The 24,165-nt window shown below is 36.0% G+C and overlaps 1 protein-coding gene across 2 annotated transcripts in view; it reads right to left on the bottom strand.

Moving 5' to 3' along the window:
• Positions 1-13,286: 13,286 nt before the first annotated feature.
• The window catches only part of fign (fidgetin), a 31,199-nt gene continuing 20,320 nt past the window's right edge, over positions 13,287-24,165 (bottom strand). For both annotated transcript variants that reach the window (XM_055032333.1, XM_055032334.1), the window contains one exon: positions 13,287-16,891. In XM_055032333.1, coding sequence (XP_054888308.1) covers positions 14,661-16,891 — 2,231 coding nt within the window. In that variant the 3' untranslated portion in view covers positions 13,287-14,660. The remainder of the gene's footprint in view (positions 16,892-24,165) is intronic.

Raw genomic sequence — 24,165 nt, 5'->3', positions numbered from 1 at the left:
CATTAGTAGTTATTTTGTTTTAAGTGTGAGTGCTACTTTATGGATATAGTCAGTACTGTACACACCACTGCTCAAGCAAGACCCGTCTGGTCACTTTCATATTGCATTCAGCGGTAACATCACGATGCAGGCCTAGGTTTCTAGGAGAAGTCATACAGGACATAGCTGAACAGACTAAAAACAGTGTGATGGTCATCAAGGCCTATCGAGTCCATCATATTACGCTGGAAGTCTTGAATGCATTTCTCAAAAAAGTATGTAGCCTTGGGTACTGTCTGTATTCTAGAAACAAGCAGCATTCATTAAAATATATTTACACTTCGTTCCTTCTAAAATCCATGAAAATATATTTTTGAGATACTTGACATTCACAGGCAAACTGTTTGTCCTTTGCAGTCAGACTGACACCTTAAGTAAAGGAATTTTCCATATGCTTCTTTATAGTAGGCTAACAATGAATAGAGAGATTTTCAAGAGATTTATAGGTCTGTGGAGTTCTGAGGGATAGATTGAAAACTCTTGTGGAAAAAAAAAAGGAGGGAAAGCTGCCTTACTTCAGGGCCGGTCTCATCTTTGGTCAAACAGAAGTGAGCTTAATTTGTGGGCCTGCCTGGGGAATATCAAAGGAAAAAAGCTTTGAGTGACGCCGAGCTTGAGCTCCCTGATGTTAGTGAGATGAATGAAAGCAGGATCTGCAGTCTACAAGGCCTTCTCACTCTCTCACATTAACAAAGGTTCTTTAAGTTTTCATCAGTCATTTTCTCTAATTGGGTAGAATGCAGTTAAATGCAAAACAGTGATGTAAAGAGCTGTGCAGGAGACGTTTCTAATAAAAACAGTTTGGCTCTGCAGCCAAAACTTGATCCAACTGCTTGTTAGCATTCCCATAAACATCAGTTATTTTTCTCTACAGACTTGCTGCACAAGTGCTTGTCATAGAAGGTGTGGTTGTTCTATGTGCAATTATAGATTGACACAAATGATCAAAGCTACATTAATCACTTTCTAAAATGCGTCTGTCCCACACGTCAAAAAGTAAAAACATGACTTAAAAGTTGATTTATATCAGTATTTCCATTATATGCATTAAAATTTTATAATAAATAGATTCATTGATTTGCACAGAATGTTACTTGGAAGTGTTTATTAGTGTTAATAGATTAATAGCTGATAAATTGTCAGAATGTAATAGATACTGCAGTTACTGTTGTTGATAATCATGGTTTAAGCTCCAAATTTAGTTTTTCAGAAAATTACAATATGAAACACCTACAAAAACAGATTTTGATGAAAGCTTGTACTTTTGGATGTTATGTCCTGCGAGTACAACACAGTAAAACTTGTTTGCACTAAAACATGCTATTATTCTGTGTGAAGTTTGGAGTTGATAAAACACAACAAATGTTCTAAGTTCTAGGATTTTTAATTCCAAACAAAATACAGAATCTTCTTTCATGAGAAACAATAACTTTAAAGCACTGAGCAACAGTTTAGTCCTTTACACTGGATAGCGTTCATGGATAGTAAATTTATCTTCAATGACCTTTGCATCCTGTTGCTTGTATAGCTCTTTTTTTTTAGCTTTTTTAATTTCACTGTATTTTAAAATTTTTTCAACCTTATTAATAATACTCTTAGATATAACACAGATATAACACATCATGGACTGTAAGCTAGAAATATGGGAGAAATCTGTCTCCCAATTATGTAACATTTTGGGGAAAGAAACTCTCGCTAACATACAACATAACAGACATAGCATTTCTGTATTAAAAATATAATTGTATTTTCATCTCATGTTAACATTTTCTGAGACACAACATTTTTGGTTTTTATTTACTGCAAGCACCAGAAATAAATGTTTGACATAAATCACTTTGTATGTAATGAATCTTTTGTCTTTTCTGTTTCAATTTCTGAATTGAATTACTGAAATAAACAAGCCTTCCAATGATATTGTTTTTCTGAAGGTGGACCCACAGATATCTGGGAATGTTTTTCTAGATGTCAAGCAGTTCTTTATTCTCTCATTAATTCTTTTGAATGTGATAATCATTGATGTAAAACTCAAGTAAAAGAAGAGAAATAATACAGTTCTAATCTGACTATTGTGGTAAATACAACAATTCAGCCTCTTTCCCTTTGAATGTTTTCAGACAGAGGACTTTCTGTGCTCTGTATGAGACTGGCTAACCCTGATAGGATGACCTAACATTTTGACAGGACAAAATATAAAGCTGCTCTTTATTCTGTGTATAACTCACTAGATGCGGGCATGGGAACTGCTTTAATCAATAGCAATGTGGGTGTACAGTATGATTTATTCCAAGCTTTGCTTTGTACACAAAAAGACCTCGAATATTGCCACAAGAGCTGGCTGTAACGAGACCCACTCAATTTTCCCTGAAAGCTTGTGTTGCAATGGTTGTTGCAGTGGAGTATTTACAAGTGGTATCTTATGAGCCTCTGAGGCTCACCAACGAGACAGATGATTCGGTGTGGCAAACAAGCCTCATCACCAGCTAGAACTGATGACTCAATGCTAGATGACTGACAGCTCTCTTTGTAAGATAATGCACTGACAGCGTTACACCAATCAAAACAGAGCTATCACTGTGTGTAAAGAAAGGCATTTGTAATGTCATTAAATCCAGATATGCCTCTCTTCACATCTGGCAGGCAGCCATGCGTGTGAAGGAGGGGGGTTAAGGGACAGGAAGAGCGAAGCAAAGCAAAAAAAAAAGTACACCACTCAGGGCAATCATTTCTGGCAGTATGCTGGTATCTGCAGTGCTTTTATTATTTTTGTGTAATTTCAATATGTTTCTCTGCACCTCAAGCTTGGGTTCAGTAACAGCTTACAGATTGCTTATGTCATAAAATTTTTGACAAACTTCTCAATTACTTTTGACCCTCATCTTTAGCCATCTGCTTGATTCTCTTTCTTCCATATAGGCTCATCAGTATTTTAACCAATAGTAAATGTACATAGTCAACGGGATATGTTTGGACATTAAACTTAAAGTCATCTTTGACTTGTCTCTTCTCAGTTGTAAAGAAAAAAAAAAATCCTTGGTTATTAACCTACATACAGTAGCTCATTTATGTGTTCTGAAAATATGGATAGTCTTGTATCATGGGTTTAAAGCAGATACTCAGTCTCTTTAATGTTTGGATTTAATTTTCACAAATAAGTCTGTAAAACAATACCTGCTCCATAACATTTATCCATTGTTTTGAAAAATTAAGTCGGTGAGAAAACAGGGCAACATAGATCCATGAGCATTTTTAAAGTCAAACCTTATTATTTATTTGGCTGACAGGCAAAACTTTAAAATATAAAAAATGAAAACGGTTTTCGCCATCCACGTTATTTTGTTTCTAAAGTGAATCTGTATTTTCAATATAGCTTAACATTTATGAATCAAAGTTACATTTTCTTGTAATTGTTCATCAGTTTGTTCAGCAATCTGCAATACGGTAGCTGACTTAGCTTTTTGATGCTTGTGGTTGAACAAGCTATATTCTCTTGCTAACAGCTACCAAGTTGTGAGAATAGAGGTCAAAAACAATGAACTGACGAACCACAAAAACAAATTAGAAATCAATTGTTAAGGTACGGCATTTGTTGTTTATGATCGTAAACAATTTTTTTTTACAAATCTATAAGTGTTTTGGGATGAACAGATCACTTTCATCACATTCATTCGTTTTAGCTAGGTTTTTGTTATTGTGGTGTGAGAAACCTGCTTACGCCCATTCAAGTCAAAAACATAATAGAGACCTCTTGAATTGTAAACTGACAATGTGGCATTAAGGAGTATCTTGTTTCATGATCTGGTGATCATAGTAAACAACACGTTTCATATAACACAGCCAATCCACAGTTTGACATTTCCCTCTGATTTTCATATCTTTTCCTCAAATGACAGTCTGTGTAACATGTGGAGGCTTTAAAAATGCCATGGCTGATATTAAATCAATTTGCATTTCCCCAGTGCCTGGATAACATGGCCCTGTCAGAGGGCCCAGCAGATCTGTGGGAGATAATGACGTTTTAGAGGGCGACTTGCACAGTGGAAAAGGATGAAATTGAAAGAGTGACGCTCTGTGTTTCCCATGATTGCCTTGACAGGGGAACGAGTGGCTATTGGACATCTACTCTTCTGTCTTTGCTCCCCATTAGGTCCTCTTGTAACCGGCCAGGGGTTAAAACAGACTAAAGAGATTCACCAATCTGGCCAGCCAAAGCCTTCTTTGGTAAGGCTTTGGCTGTGGCAGTGTTTCAGTAATATCAGCTTTTATATGCTGGTGAAAAATATACACACCACATGTTGCATTTCATTGGGACATTTGCAGTTTATATGACAATATGGACATGCTTATTTTCATCTCAGTACATGATTAGGAGGACAAAGAGATAATAAATGATAATAAAAAAACATTTGTAAAGAATTTTACAGAAAAGCTGGGTTGAAGATCTTCTTGCCATCAGCTTCATTTTTCAGTTTCTCTGTCAGGTTCAAATTGGGACTGAAGCTAGTTCTGTTCAGAATGTTTACATTAAAATTTTATATTAAAAGGTTACTTTAAACTTAAATTTGCCAGTGTTATGAATATGTGTTGTACTTAACTTTTTCTACTCATTTGTAACAGTGAATTTCTGAAAGCTGAAAATGGATGGGTATCTATCACCACATGTAGTCAGCAGCCCCTCTTGCATACAAATTTACACAAAAGTCTTCTGCCAGACTTTGAAATGAAATTTCCTAGAATGACTCTGATGCTTTTTGCATTTTCTTAGTATATATATATATATATATATATATATATATATATATATATATACATACATCTCATTTTTTCAAATCAGTATTGAATTGCTTTGAATACCTGGGGACATAACAAGGTCACATCATAATAATCTAAGAGTATATGATGCTGGGATCTCAGAAGAGCAAAATGTGATGTTTTTCTTCTTAGTACAACAAATAAAAACAACCCACTTTCTAATAACAAGTGGTTTAGTAGGTCCAATGTCTACCTTGGGAAGGTGTTGTGTATATTCTTGTTGCACTGATTTATACTGGAATGTCGCAGGTTTATAATGAGAGGTAGACTTGCAATCTTTGATAATGAGACACCGTGGCTCTAATCAACCTTATAAATGTCTACTGGGGAGGAAAAAAGGGACTCTCACCCCAATAATAATTTTCAATTAATAAAAGCATCATTTTGCAAAGTCTCTCAGGATTGCAATAACTTAAGGGCCTACCTTTCCTTTTGGCACGAAAACCATGCGAGACAAATACGTAGCTGATCGCAATTTTCCTCTCACACACACACGCACACGCATGCACACGCGCAGACACACAAGACAAGAATTTATACTTGTCTGTATGGTTTGTTAGCACTCAGGAGATAAAACTTTACATGTTGCTCCCAATTAGCACAGCAGTGACCGTGCACTGTCTCCTGTGCTCAGATTCCCTTCTGAAGAGGCTCTATTTATGTAAAGACTCACAAGGATGTGAGAATTGAGGCGAGAGAGAGGAGATATGGACTGTGTGAGATAGAGGGTGTATGCGTGTTTGCGTAAAAGGGTGAGAAAGAGAGTAGTGAAAGAAAGCGATAGAGAGAGAAAAAGGGAGAATTCAAATGGCTTAAGCGTTCATTTTGAGTGGAGAGACAGGTCCTATTAACGTTTAACAGCGTTTGTGCAACTTGGTGCTGAGGTTATGATGCAAATGAGGAGGAATTAAAACTGGCCAGAGGTTTGTCATTGATGGATTGCAGTCTGGCAGTGCTCACACTTCCTAGTGTCCATCAGAAGCGATTACTGTGTAATTAAACCTTATTTCTGGACTCTCTAGTGCATAATTACTTTGTGAATGTAACCATCATCTAAAAGCTACAAAAAATGCTTCACCATTAGTCTGGCAGTCAGTTTTGTGGGGCTTGTGTCAGATATAGCCATCAGTCGGCGCAAAAGAACTGTCACTTTTAATAAGAGGCAAAAAATTAAATGAAACAGTATGCTTATTGCAGAAAAATTAGGCTTTCAAGAGTCCTTTCAGTTATTTGCATAATTTATCCCCCTACCCAACTACCACCCCTGCCTAACCACACATCCACACACTGCAAGCTTTAAGCAATTTCCTTCACATTTAAATAGATTGCACATTTAAGGCTACTTAAGGAAAATTATCACTTTGCATATTTTAATTGTTATGAAGGAAGTGATTTGAGAGAGGTCTGTGGCTCATCCTCTTGAGCCAAGCGTTTGTGGAGCTGTCTGATTCGGCTGCTCAGCGCTGCGGCTCCACAGATAACCTCCGAGTTCACACACATCCACTCCAGTTTCATCAGAATGCAAATGAAGCCCAGAACACTGGGACAAGTGGATCTTTGATATTTACAAAATAGGCCACTAATAACTCAAGTGTAATTTGTTTGACTCAACTTTATTTTTTTCTTATCAGTCCTGATTTTGTACTCAGGTTGCTTTTCCCCTCTATGCGTAGTTGAATGTCTGTTTCTCTGGTTGGTTGGAAAAAGCAAAAGCGTTTTCTCTGCAATATTTTTTTTAGTCCTGAAAGGAGGAAGAATGCGCTGCTGTGGCTCATACTCACAATGAAATGTTGTTTTATCTGTTTTGTTTTAATGTGTGTTAATGTTTATATCAGTCATTGGTACCCATCAGCTACGGATAAGTTTGCTGAATGAACAGATTAACTTTTAGTTGTATCTCGTTGTCCCTTTTTGTATCTGAGCTTTTATTTAATTTCAAAATGATTAAATGAGATCAAAGATTAGTTTTATAGGAGACTCCTGGCCAAGACAGGCAACAGAAAAAAAACTCAAAACACACAATTTCACTTGTTAAATATTTTACATCGAAACTCTGCAGACATACCGAAAACATGGAAGATAATGAATAAAGACAATAACTTGAAATGTGTAATGAAATACATAATGTAGCAAAAGTGCCCAAAATTAGCTTTAGATGCCAAAGTTTTTAAGCAAACAATATATCGTTTCCTTAATTGGTTTGCATTTATTTTACTTGTTTATTTTTTAAATGAAGTGAAAAAATGGTCACAATGCGATATACAATTTTACTTTTTTACTTTGGGTTGTTTTCTACTTGGCACATTAACTTATGGCAATTTTCTTGAGAAACACCATCGCAAATGACTCTAGATAGTTGCTTGTGAATAGAAAATTGAGTGGAAGGAAAAAGTGTTGTAGTGTGGCCATGAGAGGATTGTGAACCAAAGCCATTTCAAATGTTTAGATCAGATTCACAAGGTGTTAATCTTGATTCTTCCTCTGAAGTCACTTATGCTTTACATATGAGTGGTTTTTTTACTTCCATTCTACATATCAACATACTAGAAATGTGCTGTCTTCCATCCATCCAGCCGTCTACCCTTTTTATCCATAGTGGGAGTGCTGGTGCCTATCTCCAGTAGTCAATGGGTGAGAAGCGGAGTCCACCCTGGACAGGTTGCCAGTCCGGGTGTCTTTATTCCTTTAATTTAATTTTCCAGAAAATAGATTTGTTAAAAATAAATTGATTTGCATTCAACAATCCACTACTGGTTATTTAATGACTTTTTTGAAGTGATGCTGCACTTAAAATGGAAAATGATCAGTCAATTTCAGGAATGGAAGTCAAATATCTTTTAAAGTACCTAGTTTTTTAACTTACTGATTTGCACAACATTTTACATGGACACATACAGTAAGTTTTATTTTTCCATATTTGAAAAAAAATAATTTACCAGCTTTTATGATAAACTCTGTCCTTATATAAATAAGGTTGCTCAGAAATAAAATAGTGACGTTACAAAACAAGAGATCAGGCACAGAAAAAGAGAGAAAACAACTTTATTCAGTTTTTTATTAACTTTTATGTACCGTGAAATTAAAATACAATTAAGTTGACTGTACTGTAAATATGGCAATACATACACACATAAACAGTTACGTGGTGCTTTTTTGTATGTATGCTGTATATCAGTAGCAAATGTACAATATATATACAGCTATGTGCAAGATCATTTTCTGTACACATGTATGAAAAGTAAAAATTCAGAATGTTCACGTTAACCTTGACTCTGCTCACTTGCATGTAGAATTGCCAGTGCACATACATACACATTAACATGGCACTACATGGTCCACATGGAATTGAAGCAACTCAATTTTATTTTTTTTAGGAACAGAGTTTGTGTTGAAAAAACTTGCAAAAAAATACTGACAACACCTCAATGAGAAAGTGTCATCATAAACTGTATATGTCAGAATGTACAGGTAAGGTTCATCTTTGTCTTAAAGGTGCAGTTTTTTCTTCTTTTTTTTTCCTTTGTGACTTGTACTTGACAGAGTAAAGACAGTCTTTTTGAGGTAGACTGCTCAGATTCAAGGGCAATCTTTTCTTTTTTTTTTTTCTTTTTTACAGTTTTTAATTCACAAATGCATGACATTCAAAATGAAACAACATAAGTACTACAAGTACAATATGCAGCAATGAGGTAGAAATGGTTTTAAAGGATGCACAACTATAAAACTAGGATGGGAAATACATTAAAAGCAATTCTCAACATTAAACTAATTACAGGAATACTGAAAGAAAGTGATTTAAGTCACCCAGTCTGTATCGCTTGGAAACTTGATGTGCTTATCAAAGGTCCTGCTCACGTGCCCTATGTGATAACAGGTCCTCTCATTTTACCTCACTCCATAATGTAACATATCTACTTTTTTAAAATTTTAAAGATAAAAAATATGTGAAATATATACTACACATTTTAAAATGTTTTTTGCAAAAACACAGTCCTATTGTCAGGTTGCTATTACATTTAATTCCATGCAAATGCAACATCAGGTATAAGAAAAACACAAAGAACATTAATGGAAATTAAACCAGATGCCATAGAGGGAGACACACAACCCTTTTTAACCACTGTCTGGCATTTAATCAAACTAAACTTGTCCTCCTTTGGATAATTTAGGATCACTGAACATTTCTATTGGTTAGATGCCAAAATAATAATAATAATAAAACAAAAACTTATTTTTCAAATAAAGTGGTTTATAAGGTAATTATAAACCACAACTTTACAATATTAGTAAAATATCTTTCTAGACTGAAAGACCATTCAAAGAGGAAAGAAACTGTTCGTCACATAATGTTTGCATCATACTGTGTTGATATTTTGTAGCAGGTGGGAGTGGCACCCTACAAAAAACTGGTGACATCATAGGTACAGGACATAATGTATGAATATTATAAATGAATGACATCACTAACTTTATCTCTAAGCACAAGGCCAGATTCCTTACAAAGCGGTTCGAGGACGACAGAATCAAAGTTTTAAAAATGTCCATCACAGAGATACCTCCTCAGTCCCAGAGAAAATTTGTGGACACAGCTCATTACCTACAAATCTGACTCAGTTACACCAATCCTGTCAGAAAGGAGTAGGCCAAAATTTCATCAAACTACTGTGAGAAACATGTGACTGAAAACCCAAGATGTTAGAACAAATCTATACATGCAAAATAAACAAATCAAAGCAAAATAAATCAATGGTGGTGTGAAAAATTAGTTTCCCCCTTACTGATTTCCTTTTTTTTCATGCTTGTCACACTTACGTGTTTCAGAACATCAGACCAATTTAGATATTAGCCAAAGACAACACAAGTAAACACAAAATGCAGTTTTTAAATGATGAATGATGTTTATTCTAAAGATACATGGCCATGTGTGAAATATTTTCTTCCCATAATAATAAAGAACTTCATTTAAAGACTGTCTTTTGTGTTTACATGTGTTGTTATTTACTTTGGTTTGATGTTCTGAAGCACATCAAACATGCAAAAAAAAAAGGAATACCAGGAAGGAGACAAACTTTTTAACACTACTGTATGTAAACTTAGGAATTAAAATAAAAAATGTTAAGAAGAAAATATCTTTGAAAAATTTATTTCTCACTCCCATAATTTTGACAGGGAATTAGTAATTATTTTGATAACCCCAGACACCAAAGAAAAGTTAAGTGTGATTTAAAGTCAGACAGTGAGAAACAGGTTGTGTCTTTTTATGTAAACTTCTGTTTTTTACTGGATGGGACAAATCTTTTAATATCTATGATACTGATGTATTTCACCACACATCTCTGATTCACCGCTGAGTTGTTGAACCTGTAAGATGTGTGCTTGATCACCCAACTCATGGTTTTCATGCCAAATTTTAAATGAAATAATAACCTAACCCACTGTAGTTAGAAGTTTGTATTTTCAGACATTTTCTGACTTTTGTGCCATTCATGCTTTTCAGTTGTGCTCAAATACAAAGCTGTAAACTGTTGATTGACTCAGAGAGTTACGTTTTTAATAACCCGTCACAAGTTTGCGCTATTTATAGACATGGCTACAAATTTTGCATTGTTTGTAAATACACAAAAGTAACACTGAGAATTCAAGAACACTGATTCATAAATTATTTTAAAAATGTGATATAGGTTCCGGTCAATTTTCTTCTTTACATTTTCAAGGGTTGGCAAATTTTGAGATGAATTGACCTTTCACTACTGGACTGTTCGTAAAGACCACGGGCCAATTTGTGACTACTACAATTCTGTTTTAAAGCTACAAGTGGTAAGCCATTTTAAACAAAACATCTGGGTTTCTACTACAGTTGTTAGAGTTGTTATATGGATAGAATCTGTGTGGCCTCCTGCCAGAAAAAGTGAACAAATAAATTCAATAATGTTTACCAACAGGTGGTTTCAAAGTGTTGTTGTAGTTTAATCTAGAGTTGCATTCCATCAGGTTTAATAAGAGTGAGCCTGCTCAAACGGTGATGATTGTGAATAGAACATAAAACATCTTCAGATAAAACATAATTGAATTTTAATTCTATGCGAGACTCAGGTGTATTCAGTGTTATGATGATTTATCTTCATAGTTCATGAAAACAAAGACACAATCACAAATAAATCATCACCATGATTTCAGTGCATGGGTACAGAATATAGTAGTATTTTTGGTGGCACAAAATGGGATGAAATGGCAACGAGAGTACAAGCTTATGAGGAGGCAAACAAGAAAATAAAGGATGTTACTTTCATTCCAGGTTAAAAATAAAATAAGTGATAAACTAATGTTCATCATCGAACTAGAACCATTGCCATCTGAATGTTTCAGGATGACTATGTGTCTACATGGTTTCTGAAACAATTTTAACATGTGACTCTTCATAACACTTAACATAATTTGGGAGATTTATTTCTAAGCAGAAAAAAAAAATCAAGAAAGTATTTAGTTGTGAAAATTATGCAACGTAATTCTAAGCTAAAAAATAAGACTCAGCAGTAATCAGGACTCAAATAAATGACCCACACTCTGAAAGAAGCATAGAGGCACTCTATTCACACACATTTGTCTCTTCATATACAGACTTATAGTAATCATTTTACAAATGACTAAAACTTGTGCAGTTTGAAAGATAATGCAGCAACGATATTGTAACTCGGAATACATATAAAGCATTCAACACAATGTAAAAGTAGAATTAAGTATCACTCTGGACGAAGGAATCACTTTCTCAAACTGTGCTATTGTCGTGGAAATTCTTTAAAAGTCCGGACCTTGAGAAGTTATTGGTTCCAGCCATGTTTCAATGAGAAAATGCTTAATATTTGATAGAAAATTTAAATACGGTAAGACATCAACAAATATTGTATTTAAACACCTTCTTACAAGAAAAAAAGTCTGTCAGTGCCTCTGAAGTTTCTGTACAAATACCCAGACAGTTCTCTCTTCTTTTCCTCTGGCATGTTTCAGTGTGAGTGTTTTACTCACATCATTATACATTCAGTGCTTTTACGTGCCAATTAAGCTTTCAGACCGACTCATATATTGTTGGAAATGTACTATGGAAATTGAGCAATTATTGGCAGCAAACAGTTTAATAATACAGCAACAGTTTAAAATATGGGAGAAAAAATAAGCTATATTTTGTATGCAAACTATGTGAAATTAGAATATAAGGAATGCAACTAAATTAATGAATTTGAGATAAAGTGTAAAAATCACTTGTGTAAACTTCTTACTGAAAGACTTTAGGACAGAAAGTATGAACACAGAATCACTAGGGTTCCTATATCTCCTTCTGACTATGCAGGTTCAGGGTTCAAACAATGTACAGCAACAACGCCAGGCACTGAAAAGAAGATGATGAAGCCAAATTGTCCTAAGGCAAAGGCAAAATGTGTCATTAAACAAAACAAACCCCCCAAAAAAACAACAACCTATCAAAATGTAAAGCATATAGATTTAACGCAAAAATACTTTTCGTTTTTCGCTGGGTATCATCATGAAACAAGATGGGCAAGTTGTGACATTTTGATGTCACTGTGAATTTGTCTTTCAGAGATAAACATAAGGTACAAAGCAACGTACACTGTACATAATCCTTGCATTTTCATGAACGATAAAACGGCAACAGGAAGGGGAAACATAGCTTGGATCAGCTGTCTCGCTCAACCTCGAGATGTTTATCTGCACTTTTAAATTTCTCTCGGCACAGGCTGAACACTTTAATCTCAAAGCTGGGATTTAAATAACGGGATCATTGTATCTGTTGTAAATGAAGGTTTCTGACTTTGTAGTCAGCAGGAAATAAGAAAAAAATAATTAAAAAATGTAAAATGTATTAGCTCAAGGCTGCAATTTCACCCACACAATGGAGCTGTTATTTCCAAAGGCAAACCCGTAATTGCAATACCAAATTCTATTAAAAAAAATAAATAAAAGCTGAGAATCCTAAACAAATTGATTTTTAAGGTTTGAAAATAAAGCATAATTATTCCCTCGTACATTCACTGCAGGAACCTCCTCATCTTGAGATCTTTGAGCTATCAAAAACCCTTTTGTATTTTAATGATGCAATTTTAAATTTGAGGCAAATGTTTATCTCATGTAGTGTTTTAATACAAGCTTGAGTAGTACATATTACTAACACATTCCTGAGTTTTCAAATAAAACACAGAAAATATGGTATCATTTTTCTGTGTGAATTACTCTTAGTAAATAGCTGTAGAAATATTTTTAGGAATGTCACAGCTAACAACATCCAAACTTAAAGATGTGCAAAAAGCCTTAAAGTAAATACATCTTGTTACATAATTGCATAATCAGACATTTCAAAATGTAGAAAAATCCAACTGTTAATTTGAGTAAATTTATTCAGTCACATTTAAGAAATTGTGGGATCCCTAATCATTGTTTAAATATAAGCAACTATTGTAATAAAAGTGTTTAGTTTATTTATTTATTTATTTATTTATTTATTTTTCTGGGATATTAATAGGTTATGATAAAGGGGCCCATTCTTCTAAGCCAATCCTCAAAATGTGAAAGACAAGTTACAGATTCATAAATTAAAAGATGGATACAATGAAAAGTTATAGATCTAATTGTGGCCACATATACCACACAACCACTGACGAAACAAATCCAGATCTTTGACAAACAAAGCTAGGTGAAGACACAAGGGAACCCATGTGCAACCGGGACTTTAAACTGAGTGCAAGCTGAGACCCGGGGAAACTAAAACTGAGCAACAAACTCCTACATAGAGCTGGCGTAAAGAAAAGGATGAATATGCATGGAAGCGCCACAAGCCAAGGTATGGTGGAGAGCCTGCGATGCTTTGGACTCATTTCTTTTCCAAAGGTCTTTTAATCCATGTTAAGGGTAACTTAGTTAAGTACTAAACACGACTGACTCTGCCATGTTTTTCACAGAGCTGCAGAGAACAGCGGCCCAGGACAATGTAAGAAAGGGCATCAATAGCAGTGGTGTTTTGACACTGTAATTTCTGACCATTAAATAAATGTACTCAAAATATAGTATGGGTTATGCAAAAAATATTTCATTGACATTTTAACCTTCTACAATAAAAAATATATTAATTTTAAAGCTTTTCACACATCTTTGTCACAAATGCTAAAAGTTCTAGAGAGCATTCATTTAAACTGAAATCACATTTAGCAATTTATTCTCAAACCCACCGAGGAAAGGCTACTGCAACCAAATTTAAGTCTTTAATGCAAATACAATTTTAAAGATATGTGCATGTCCATTTTGCTATGATTAAATAAATTACATGCGCACATAAAACCTGTGCAAGGTAATGATGCTCAGGGAAAATTCTGCCAATCAATTTAACTCAGCTGAAATTAACCACAACAGTTCACGGAGAGCACAAAACAGACCAAGCTGAACAACACTTTTGCAGTAAAAAAACAAAGGTTTGTTTCACATTGTAAAGCTTTTATATAAGCACACCACCAATGAAGATTGTGAGGCAAAAGGAAACTTAACAGCACCATCTCAGGCACTTGATAGCAACAAAATCTCAAAATCAGGATTATATCTATATATATTTGGATTTATATATACAAAAAAGTGGGGCATCCTTTTAAATTTACTTTAATAAGCACATAACACTGTGTGATGTCCAGATTGCTTCCATAACTCCAGATAAAATGCTGATATCACCACTGTTTTCTTATGGTTTAAAAATAACCAAACACTGTTTTTACTTAGCATATTTTAAGGAAACTGTGTTTGATTGGTTTCACTCACTGACTACAGCCAAACATTTTGTTCCACTCAGTGTACACATCAAGCTCTTTTTGTGATATGCTAGGCTGGAATTTGCTAAATACATTTTCAAAGTCTTGGTACGTGACTGGTCTCATCTGACTGGGATGGATGCTGGGGAGGTCAGCCCCAGGAATGCCATGAAGAGAGCCAACAACAGCTTCTTGACACAGCTGGACTACATCCAGTCCAGAAAAACCCTCTGTCCTCTGGACCAATAATGAAATTTCTTTGTCACTGAGACAATAGTTGTGCTGCGAGAGAAGTTGGCTGATTATCTGATGGCGTGCGGTTCCATCAGGCAATGGGATGAGCAAACGCTTAGTAAAGTACCTCCGTAAGGTCTCGGGTATCTCTTCTGGCTTACTGGTGGAGCAGACCACAAGAACATGGTCCTCTGCAGAGGTCAGAATACCATCGAGCTGGATGAGGAGCTCAGCCTTAAGGTGATTTACAGGGCTCTCAGTAAGTTGGCCAGACAGCAGCAGATCCACATCGCTGATTAGGACAACTGCTGGTTGGCGACAGCGTGCTACAAGAAAAGAAGCTTGGATAATCTTGCCTCCTTCTCCAAGCCACTTGGTCACCAGCGCTGAACCACTCAGCCGCAAAAAAGCGGCCCCCAGCTGGCTGGCCATGCAGCGTGCCAGTAGCGATTTACCAGTTCCCTGAGGTCCAAACAATAGCAGACTCCGAGGCAATGTGGAAAGTCCGCTAAACATGTCAGGTCTCAAAATAGGCCACAGTATCTCCTCTTTAATAGTTGATTTGGCCATATCCAGACCTGCAATGTCAGTCCAGTCTACCGGAGAGCCCTGTTGAAGGATTTCCGAGTTGACCATTTCCACCAAGTTGGAATCACTGTTCTTTAATTGTTCCTCTGCAGCATGGATGGACGAGGTAGCCGTTCCTAAATCAGGCCCTGAAAGGGAGTGGGAGAGGTGCTGTCTGTGCTCATCAGTTTGCTCGCTCATGATCGGAGACCCAAACTTGCTGTAGGGCTCGCCAGTTCTTAGATCTCCTGCAGAGTTTTTGGTTGATCCGTAAGATGGAGGAGTTAGCGCTCTGTTAGAGTGCACATTAAATTTTCTTTGTTGATCAGAGGCCAGTTGCTGTTTGGTTGGCTTAAAAGCTAAAGATGATGGCTCTGTGTTTCTTTCAAATCCAGTGCCCCTGTTTGAGTCTGAGACACTGCTGTCTGCTACTCTGTACATAGGGCTCTGTGAGGAGCGCTGTTGGTTGTAGTTGAAATTACCATAGCTAGAGTCCACATCTCCATGTCCGCTCATGTAGAAAGCTTTTCGTTTTAAAGAGTTGGACGAGCTGCCATTCAAAGGTGTAGGTGTGATTGGTGTGTGATTATGAGACTGGTAGGTGTATCCAGGCAAAGTGGAGGGAGGTATTGGAGTGGGAGCTGCAATGCCAGATGGTAGATAAGCAGAAGGTGGTGGTGGTGCTCCTCCAGGACTATAACCAGGACCCACAGCAGTCTGTGAAGCATACCCTGTTGGAGGATAACTGTAGTTGGGAAGGTTGGGAGACCCAGCATTGTAGCTTGGCACCAAACCAGGTGGAGGTGGTGGGGGTTGTAGAAGCCCGGCACTCTGGAGAGGAGAGGGATGAGGGGAAGGGAGGGCAGTGGTGCTCTGGCTGCTGTAGCTGGAATGCAGGTAAGAGCCATTGTAACTAGCAGTATATTCCTGAGAGGGGAGGCCCGAGTGAAGAGTGGTGGCTGGATGACTCCCACAGTTACTACTTGAGTAGCTAGGCTCAGACAAGCTGCTTGCCACCCCTGGGGAGCTTCCTATGCTCGCAGACACATCTGTAGGGGGGAGGGCAGCTGTCATTCCAGCTTTGCTCACAGATATAACATCTGGAGCACAGTTCATTGGGTAAATCCCCTCCTGCCAGGACTCATTCTCAGACTTTCGTCCATTCACGAGTCCACTGGAACTATCGGAGTAGGCACACAGCAGGGCTCTTTCATTTGGGCCTTCTAGGATCCCAGAGTACTTCTCTGCATATTTCTTGAGCAGATTGGAGGCAGTCAGTGCAGAGATGTCATCGTTTGCCCACGCATACTGGTATGTTCGCTGTAAGTGCCCCCGATAGGCCTCCACTTTGTGTGCTGGGGAGCGGGTAGTGGATGAGATGTCAAAGTGTTGTTCTGCCCATTGTGTGTGCTCCGGGGTCCACTGCATCTTTAGACCTAGACAGTATGCATAAGGAAGAAATAAGTCAAAGTAAGCATTCATTTTTTTCACAATGGGCATGAGTGGGTATGGGATTCTCACAGTATGATAACCTTGAGCAGAAATACCACAATTTATGATAGTTTGGTATTAAAGCAAAACTATGAAATGGAAATCTATAGATCATCTACTTAACGTGAAACAGAAAAAAACAACACTTATACCAACTGATGCATGTTTCCATATTTAATAATTATTACCCTGATTTTGATAATTTACCTAATACAGCTCTGGAAAAAAAATTACAGGCTGCTGTTAATTTTGTTTTTCTCAATTCAGGATCTCTAACTGTATGATGGCCTTTCCATTTCGGTGTCTATTGAACTATGCCAAATGCTGGTGTTTGAGTCTTTCCAAATATTGTGTTGTCCAAACATGAAATTGAAATTGCTTTTTTTGTGTGTAAATGGTAGTCAGTAAAACATGAAAAACATTGTGGTGGTCTCTGATTAATAAATACATAAGTAAAGTAAAATTAGAAACAGTTAATTTAAACTGATTGTTGAGTATTTTAGAGTTAAGGCAGAGTATTAAGGCAGGAGTAATCTTGAATTTGGTAACTAAATAAATAAATTACTGATTTGTAAAATTATTAATTGGAATGCAAGTACAGGTTTTCTAATTCATTATGAAGAATATGAATAATTCTCAATGTGCCATTTTCAAAATAAATGGCTAAATAAAAATATAGAAAACAATACTCATTGTTTTATTCTCTTTTGAGAAGTGTGTTTTTTTCCTCAATGTGTAATACTGCAAAGAAATAAAATGTGTGCACTACAAGTGCACTCAAGGCCCATTTTGTCAATAGCAAAATTGCACACAGCTCACACCTAACCAAAACACTCTGCTTGGATGTAGGAGTATAATTAAAAATTGAAATGTGTATCAATAATGTTGGACACATTTGTTTTATATCGTATTTCATAAAGTTTTATTAAACTGTTTTAATATTTAAAAGAAAAAAAAACAGCAGGTTGATAATTAGTAGGCTACATGCAGTAGAACTGTTCTTATAGTTTGTAGGTGCTTTTAGCTTGCCAGCCATAGTTTTTGCTTTTTGAGATGAACAATTATTGCAAACAGGCAAACTAGTTGTTTAAGGTAAGCAAGGGAAAATTGCAACCTAATTTTCACAACTTGAGCCCCAATACGCAGCAACATGTTTAGGAGGGTAGAGCGTGGTTCTACTCCCTCGCCTATTTAACAATAGGAAAAAAAAAAAAAAAAAAAAAAAAAAATTTTTTTTCCCAAGGTGTAGAGATTAAAACATTAATTTTAAATCTACAGACAAACATACAAAACTAACTGGATGGTCAGCATTAGGATATTGAAACCAACACCTGGTTACCATGGAATAATCTATCCAATGCAGAGCAGAATGACACAGACATTGCAGGTCAGTCTATAATCCAACTCTCATCTGAGGCATTCTGAGACAGTTTCAAATCTGCTTGGAGGAGAGCAGCAAAGCAATCTTCCTTGGCAGCGCTCTGTTGCTTTCATCACACAAAGCCCTCAGCCCAGCATGAATTACATCCACATCGAGTCTGCCTACTGCTTCCCACCCGACAGAGTGAAGAGGGAAAAAAAAAACAAGCTTCACTTGTCTTTTTCTCCGCAGCTTCGCTCAGCTTCTATATGAGGCCTAAAAGGGATTGAATGACAGAAATAATGAAGTTAAATCTGAAAGTCGATCTGCAAATAATAATAAAAAAATCCTTCTAGCTGTGCTTCTTTATTCTGGGATGATGGGGAAATATTCTCTCAAAACATAGTTTGTGGGAGATTAATTCTCAAAACAATTTGCAATAGTGAACGGAGTCTTGTGCGTCTTTCATCAGCATTAAGCTGAGTGAGATACGCAGACACATGAGAGAGAACGATCCAAACATGTCCCTCTCTTTGTTCTGTTGACACAATGACGCTATACTTTATACTTCAGCGGGTTAAGCAGATATCAGAGGACTCAAACTGAAAAACAGCCAGTGTCCAGAGGCAGATTACAAACGCATGGTTTGTCTGTGAATTCCCTTCTGATTCCCTCCCAGCCATTTGCCAACCAGCCACACTAGACACCAGCAGCTAATTAGCAGGATGATGCTGCACTAATTGTGTTAATTTACAAGGTTTTAGTCAAAGAGATCTGTGCTGTGGCTCACATGGTTGTCAAGCATCCAAGCTAATGACTGAAGGGAAATAAGCCCAAGGCAATAAGCTTGTGAGGAAAAATAAGGTGATCAAAATACAAAAAAAAAAAAAAAAAGTCCTAGAGCATTGCAACTGAATGGAATTATTAAGAAAATATCTTCATCTGTAAAACAAAAAGATTAATATTGTAAATGCATTTGTAACAAATTTATGATTTTTTTTAATTAAACATAAACTAACAGAGATGCACCAATTAGGAATTCCTGGCAGATATTGATTTATGGTTTGCTTTGAACACACAAAAAGATAGAAAAAAATAATAATTCACAAAATAATGCTTGTTGCTATGTATATATTAAAGTATATACCAATTACCTTAGAAAGATTTTTCTTGGGAAAAAGAGAGGTTTTCAGTTTTGTCTGATCTAAACAACCAAAGAACAAAAAAGTATTTTATTGTTAGAGCTAAATCCCAAATAAACCAAGCAGCCACATGCCTGGATGATTGATTAGTGAAACTCTACTTCTCTTTTTATTCAGTATGCTTTAGAAATATATATTTCAAACGGAAATATTTCTAAGGTAAATCTGATCATTTTTTTTCTTCTGAAATAAAAAAAAAAGAAAGAAAAAATTCTTCCAATTGATGCAGAATTGAGGAAAAAGCAATGAGTGCTGTATTGTCTGTCAAGAGTCTAAAGCGGTGGTGACACTGCAGCGAGAGTAGCGGGATAATGGATTTTGTAAAAATCATTCAGTTGAGTTCCTTAACACTCAAGGCCCATTTTGTCAATAGCAAAATTGCACACAGCTCACACCGAGAGAGATTCTTCTATTACTGCAAATCCTCTCTGAACAATTTGCCACTTTGGACAAATCAAAGAGGAGCTACTCACAAAGTGTACTTGAGTTCACTGAGCATCAGGTGTTTTATATAAAACAGAGGAAATCCAAGACAGTCAAAATAGAGCTTGCAGCTGAAAACAGATTTGCACTTTTTGTTAGCTTGAAAAATATGCTAATCAAAGTAACCCACTTAATGCAAAATATTACGTACATTTTGTAAATACCGCACGCACTTGTAGTGCACACATTTTATTTCTTTGCAGTATTACACATTGAGGAAAAAATATTTTTCATATAAGATATGCTGCATGGAAAGCACAAACTGTCTATTACCTTATACATATTTTCCATCAAAGCAGATGACATTAACTCTAAAAGAATTCCCCCACAATAATTACACATAAACACTCTGTATGCTGAAAAGTATACCGACACACACAACAATCTGGTTCTTTGGGTACTAGAGAAAAATGTTGCCCTTTATTTTACCTGCACCTCAAAAGGACGGAAAAGAATCTACAGTTTCCTTTGTTGTTCTCAAATAGTATAATTAGAGACCGTTCAACAAGAGGAATGTTCTCACTGCCTCAGGACATGAGCTCAAGTTCCACTGATCCGCCAAAAAAAAAAAAAAGGGGTCTTTGTTTTCCTGTTTTGAATTTGTCAATTCTTGGGTGTATTTAAATTCTGAGAAGCCTATTTTGCAAAAGTTTTTTCTTTTTTGTTTTCCAATTTTGGTCATGTTTTGTAGGTGCCAAAGTCAGATAAACTGTCTTCTACTTTATGTGAAATCTAATTACATAAAGTAGAACCACACATTTCTAAAAGGCCTACAAACTTCTCATTATTGGTATGAGCTGGTATGAGATTCTTACTATATGATAACACTGAGTGAGAATGAACACAGCTTAAGGGAATCTCAGTATATGTACAAAACCTTTTCACCGAAATGTGTTAGGACTTGATTTTAAATATATGAAAAACACAATTATTCCTGCTCCTTCTAAACTATTGACATGTTGATTACTGCAGTTCTGATACTTATTTATACGAGTTATTCACTATTTTTATTTTATACATATGCTTAAAGAAGTGTAAAGAATTTTAAAAAAGTAAACCTGGCTATTGCATGGAATATTTTGCCCCTTTTCCATTCTTCTTTTTTATAATAGAACACTGTAAGTCTACCAAACTGATATAAACTAGTTAATTAGTAGGACTATCTGCTCTGGTAGTAGACCATCCAGTCAGCTGCTTAACTCACAGACTGTTTGTAGAAGGCTTGCATAATCTATTACAAATTTAGTCATGGGACATAGCAAATACCCACTTAGAAAAACTCTAGCTAATTATAAATTTTAAGCAATATTCTTTATAAGTGTAGTTGTAGTTGGTGATGCTCTAAGGAAGCATCACCACGTTGGCTGTGTTTTGTAGGTGCCAAAGTAGTTAGTGATGCTTGCTGTATAGCGCTGCAGAAAATGTCTAGAGGGTAGAAATACTGATAAATTCAATATGAGGATGTGCTGACACACACAAAAAAAGTTGTTTTACTGACAAAACAGCAATTGCAGCCTGATGCAGATGGAACTTTCCTGATAAATTATGTTTGGTTTGGAAGAAATGAATGTATTAATTTATTCCAGTGTGTAAATAACCAACTAACTGAGACCCACATTTACAAATAACCCAAAGCAATATGATATTTAAAATATATCTTAAATTATTTACTTATTTATTGGAAGGGATATTGTCATGGAAACATTTGCCATCATTATCACATATTGAATGTTTCCTAATATGTTGAACTTCTCCCTCCATATTTTTCAAACTATAATTAAAAAATATTTCCCAATGGGATACTTTGCAACTGTAAATATTTATAAAGTGATGAATGTGCTTTTTGTAAGAAATTCAGAACTCTCCACCACTCTTACTGGCATCTCAATAAAAAGACTAAACTGTAGGAGGAGAATGACAGAACATTTTAGGAGATTTGAAAATAATGATTGTACACTTTTAATATCTTATCGTGATACTCATCTCTATGGCCAAAGTGTTATAAATTACTGCACATAACTGTCCCACTCTTCAACAAAAAGAAAATAAAGCATTGATGGAAGGCATCTGGCAAGTGGTAATGCAATGGTGTCATTTGGTGCCATGCTGTTTAATTTCTGGTTGAGTGATCGCTGTCGATGAAACAGGGACGCTGACCTTTTTGGTATCTATTAATTTGGTAAGCCCTTTAGGCCATTTTTAAGCAAACAAGGCTGGGGCCTCCACTCTGTCCATCCAATTTCCTAGTGCGTAAATTGGACCACCGCTTGCACAATTCTCTATTCATTACAGTGCTGCTGAAAGGAAGCACAGAGGTGGCAGAGTGGTTTTCTTTTCCCCTTTCTGTGCATGTGTGCACAGTTTGTGTGTACGAGCAATCGGCTGAGGAAGGGAGAAGCAGAATGGAAACGAAATGCCTTCCAGGAGGTTCCCAAGCATAAAGAGCTGGACCTTCCTTTCGTTCTGTTGCTCCGGAGGGGGGAGAGTAGAGTGGGTGGGTTGAGGATCGTGGTGGGGGAAGTAAAAGCTGTCGTAATTGAAACGCAGCCTAATCAGACTCATTACCATTTTTACCAATTTGCACCACCAAAGATGCTTATTAGGTAACTGTGTTTAATAAGCTGCTCTTTAGAAAACTCACTGTAATGAGCTCTTTAAAGTCAGACTTGAGCGTGATTACACACTGAAAGTGTTTTTGCAAAGCTGAAGCCGACTGGTGCATTAAACCATGTAGGATGTCATAATTAAGCAACACAATCTCAATGCTTCACGCCAACAATAGTCCAGGCTAAAAAGTATTCATCGTTACTGATCATTACAATTCCAGGATTTTTATCACTGGATATAAACTTAATTATGGAGATGTTTGCTTTTATTTTGCATAGACAGAGCTTTTTACTTGACGAGCACGCAAATATAGCTGACAGCCAGCAATTAGGTTTATAAATAAAAACAGTCTCGTGCTTACATTCACATTCACTAGAGATAGTCAGAGTAGGGATGGGACGAAACACTAATGCAATGTGAAATGGTAATCGGCACAGCTACGGACAGTCATTCATCTTACATATCAAGTTAAGACAATTTAAACTCAATTTAGATCTCCGTGTGGCAGTAATTCTTATCTTTGGATAGCAGGGTGCCATTTAACCCCTCATTTAGAAAAGACACGTCTTCCTCTGTTACTGTCTTTTCCAGGGCTACTGTCCACACATTTCACAGCTTGGCCACCCATGGCAGCAAATTACTGCTCTTCTCTAAATTTTTTAGAGTCCACTGATCCAAGCAGATGATATTCTCATCAAAGGTGGAAAATGACTGTACAAAAATGATTTTTGGGATTCTCGGTACCAAGTTGAGCAAACATCTTTCAGTGACGAGAGCTTTTGTTTGCAATCACAATGACAAACGCAGAAGGTGGATTTGAAATCTATAGCAACAGGGTCACTCTAAATATAGCAGCTATTCTAAAGGACTTACAAAAATCTTCTTGAGTGATTTTCAGTGAAAATCAAAAATGTGTTTTAAAATAATGACCAATGGATTGAAAATTTCTGTTAATTAATAGTTAATGATTATTCAAATTCAATAAAGCATTATCAATTCATTGGACAATCTAAAGTCAAATACCATAATAGTAATACTTATAATCATAATATATGATCATTACTTAAAATGATTCCTATAGTTTTATCAAAACTTTAGGAGGGGGGTTAAAATAGATTTGAGTAACTTCTCACCAGAAATGAGAGCAATTATTTTGTTTTTGTTATACCTCTGTGATAAATTGGCCATATGTGTATGAATAATCTCCAAAGACAGTATTTTCTCAAAAATCATCTTATTTAATTATTTTTAGTGGTTTGACACATGATTTCTTTTATCTGTTATGTCTTTGCTGCTATCCTGTGAATAATAGCTTTACTGTTGTTAATGTCTTGTCAGACACACTTTACACATGGTAAAAAAGTCCTGGGCTGCACAAGGTGAATAACACAGAAACCTACCAAACTCTCATTTTAACACTTATTGTAACATTGGTACCAAGTTTTCTCTGTTTCAGTTTAAAGCTCTTTGCTATTTCAGTCTATAACAGGTAGTTATTTTTAGAAAATTATAATATTGTAAGAAAAAAACATTTTTTAACCAACTACAATTTTGTTTTTGAATGCAT

This window comes from Poeciliopsis prolifica, unplaced genomic scaffold (genome assembly GCF_027474105.1).
Source record: "Poeciliopsis prolifica strain line A6 unplaced genomic scaffold, Auburn_PproV2 SCAFFOLD007, whole genome shotgun sequence".
Lineage (NCBI taxonomy): Eukaryota > Metazoa > Chordata > Actinopteri > Cyprinodontiformes > Poeciliidae > Poeciliopsis > Poeciliopsis prolifica.
Note: the sequence above shows the minus strand (reverse complement) of the source record. Positions and strands in the feature narration are given on the sequence as shown.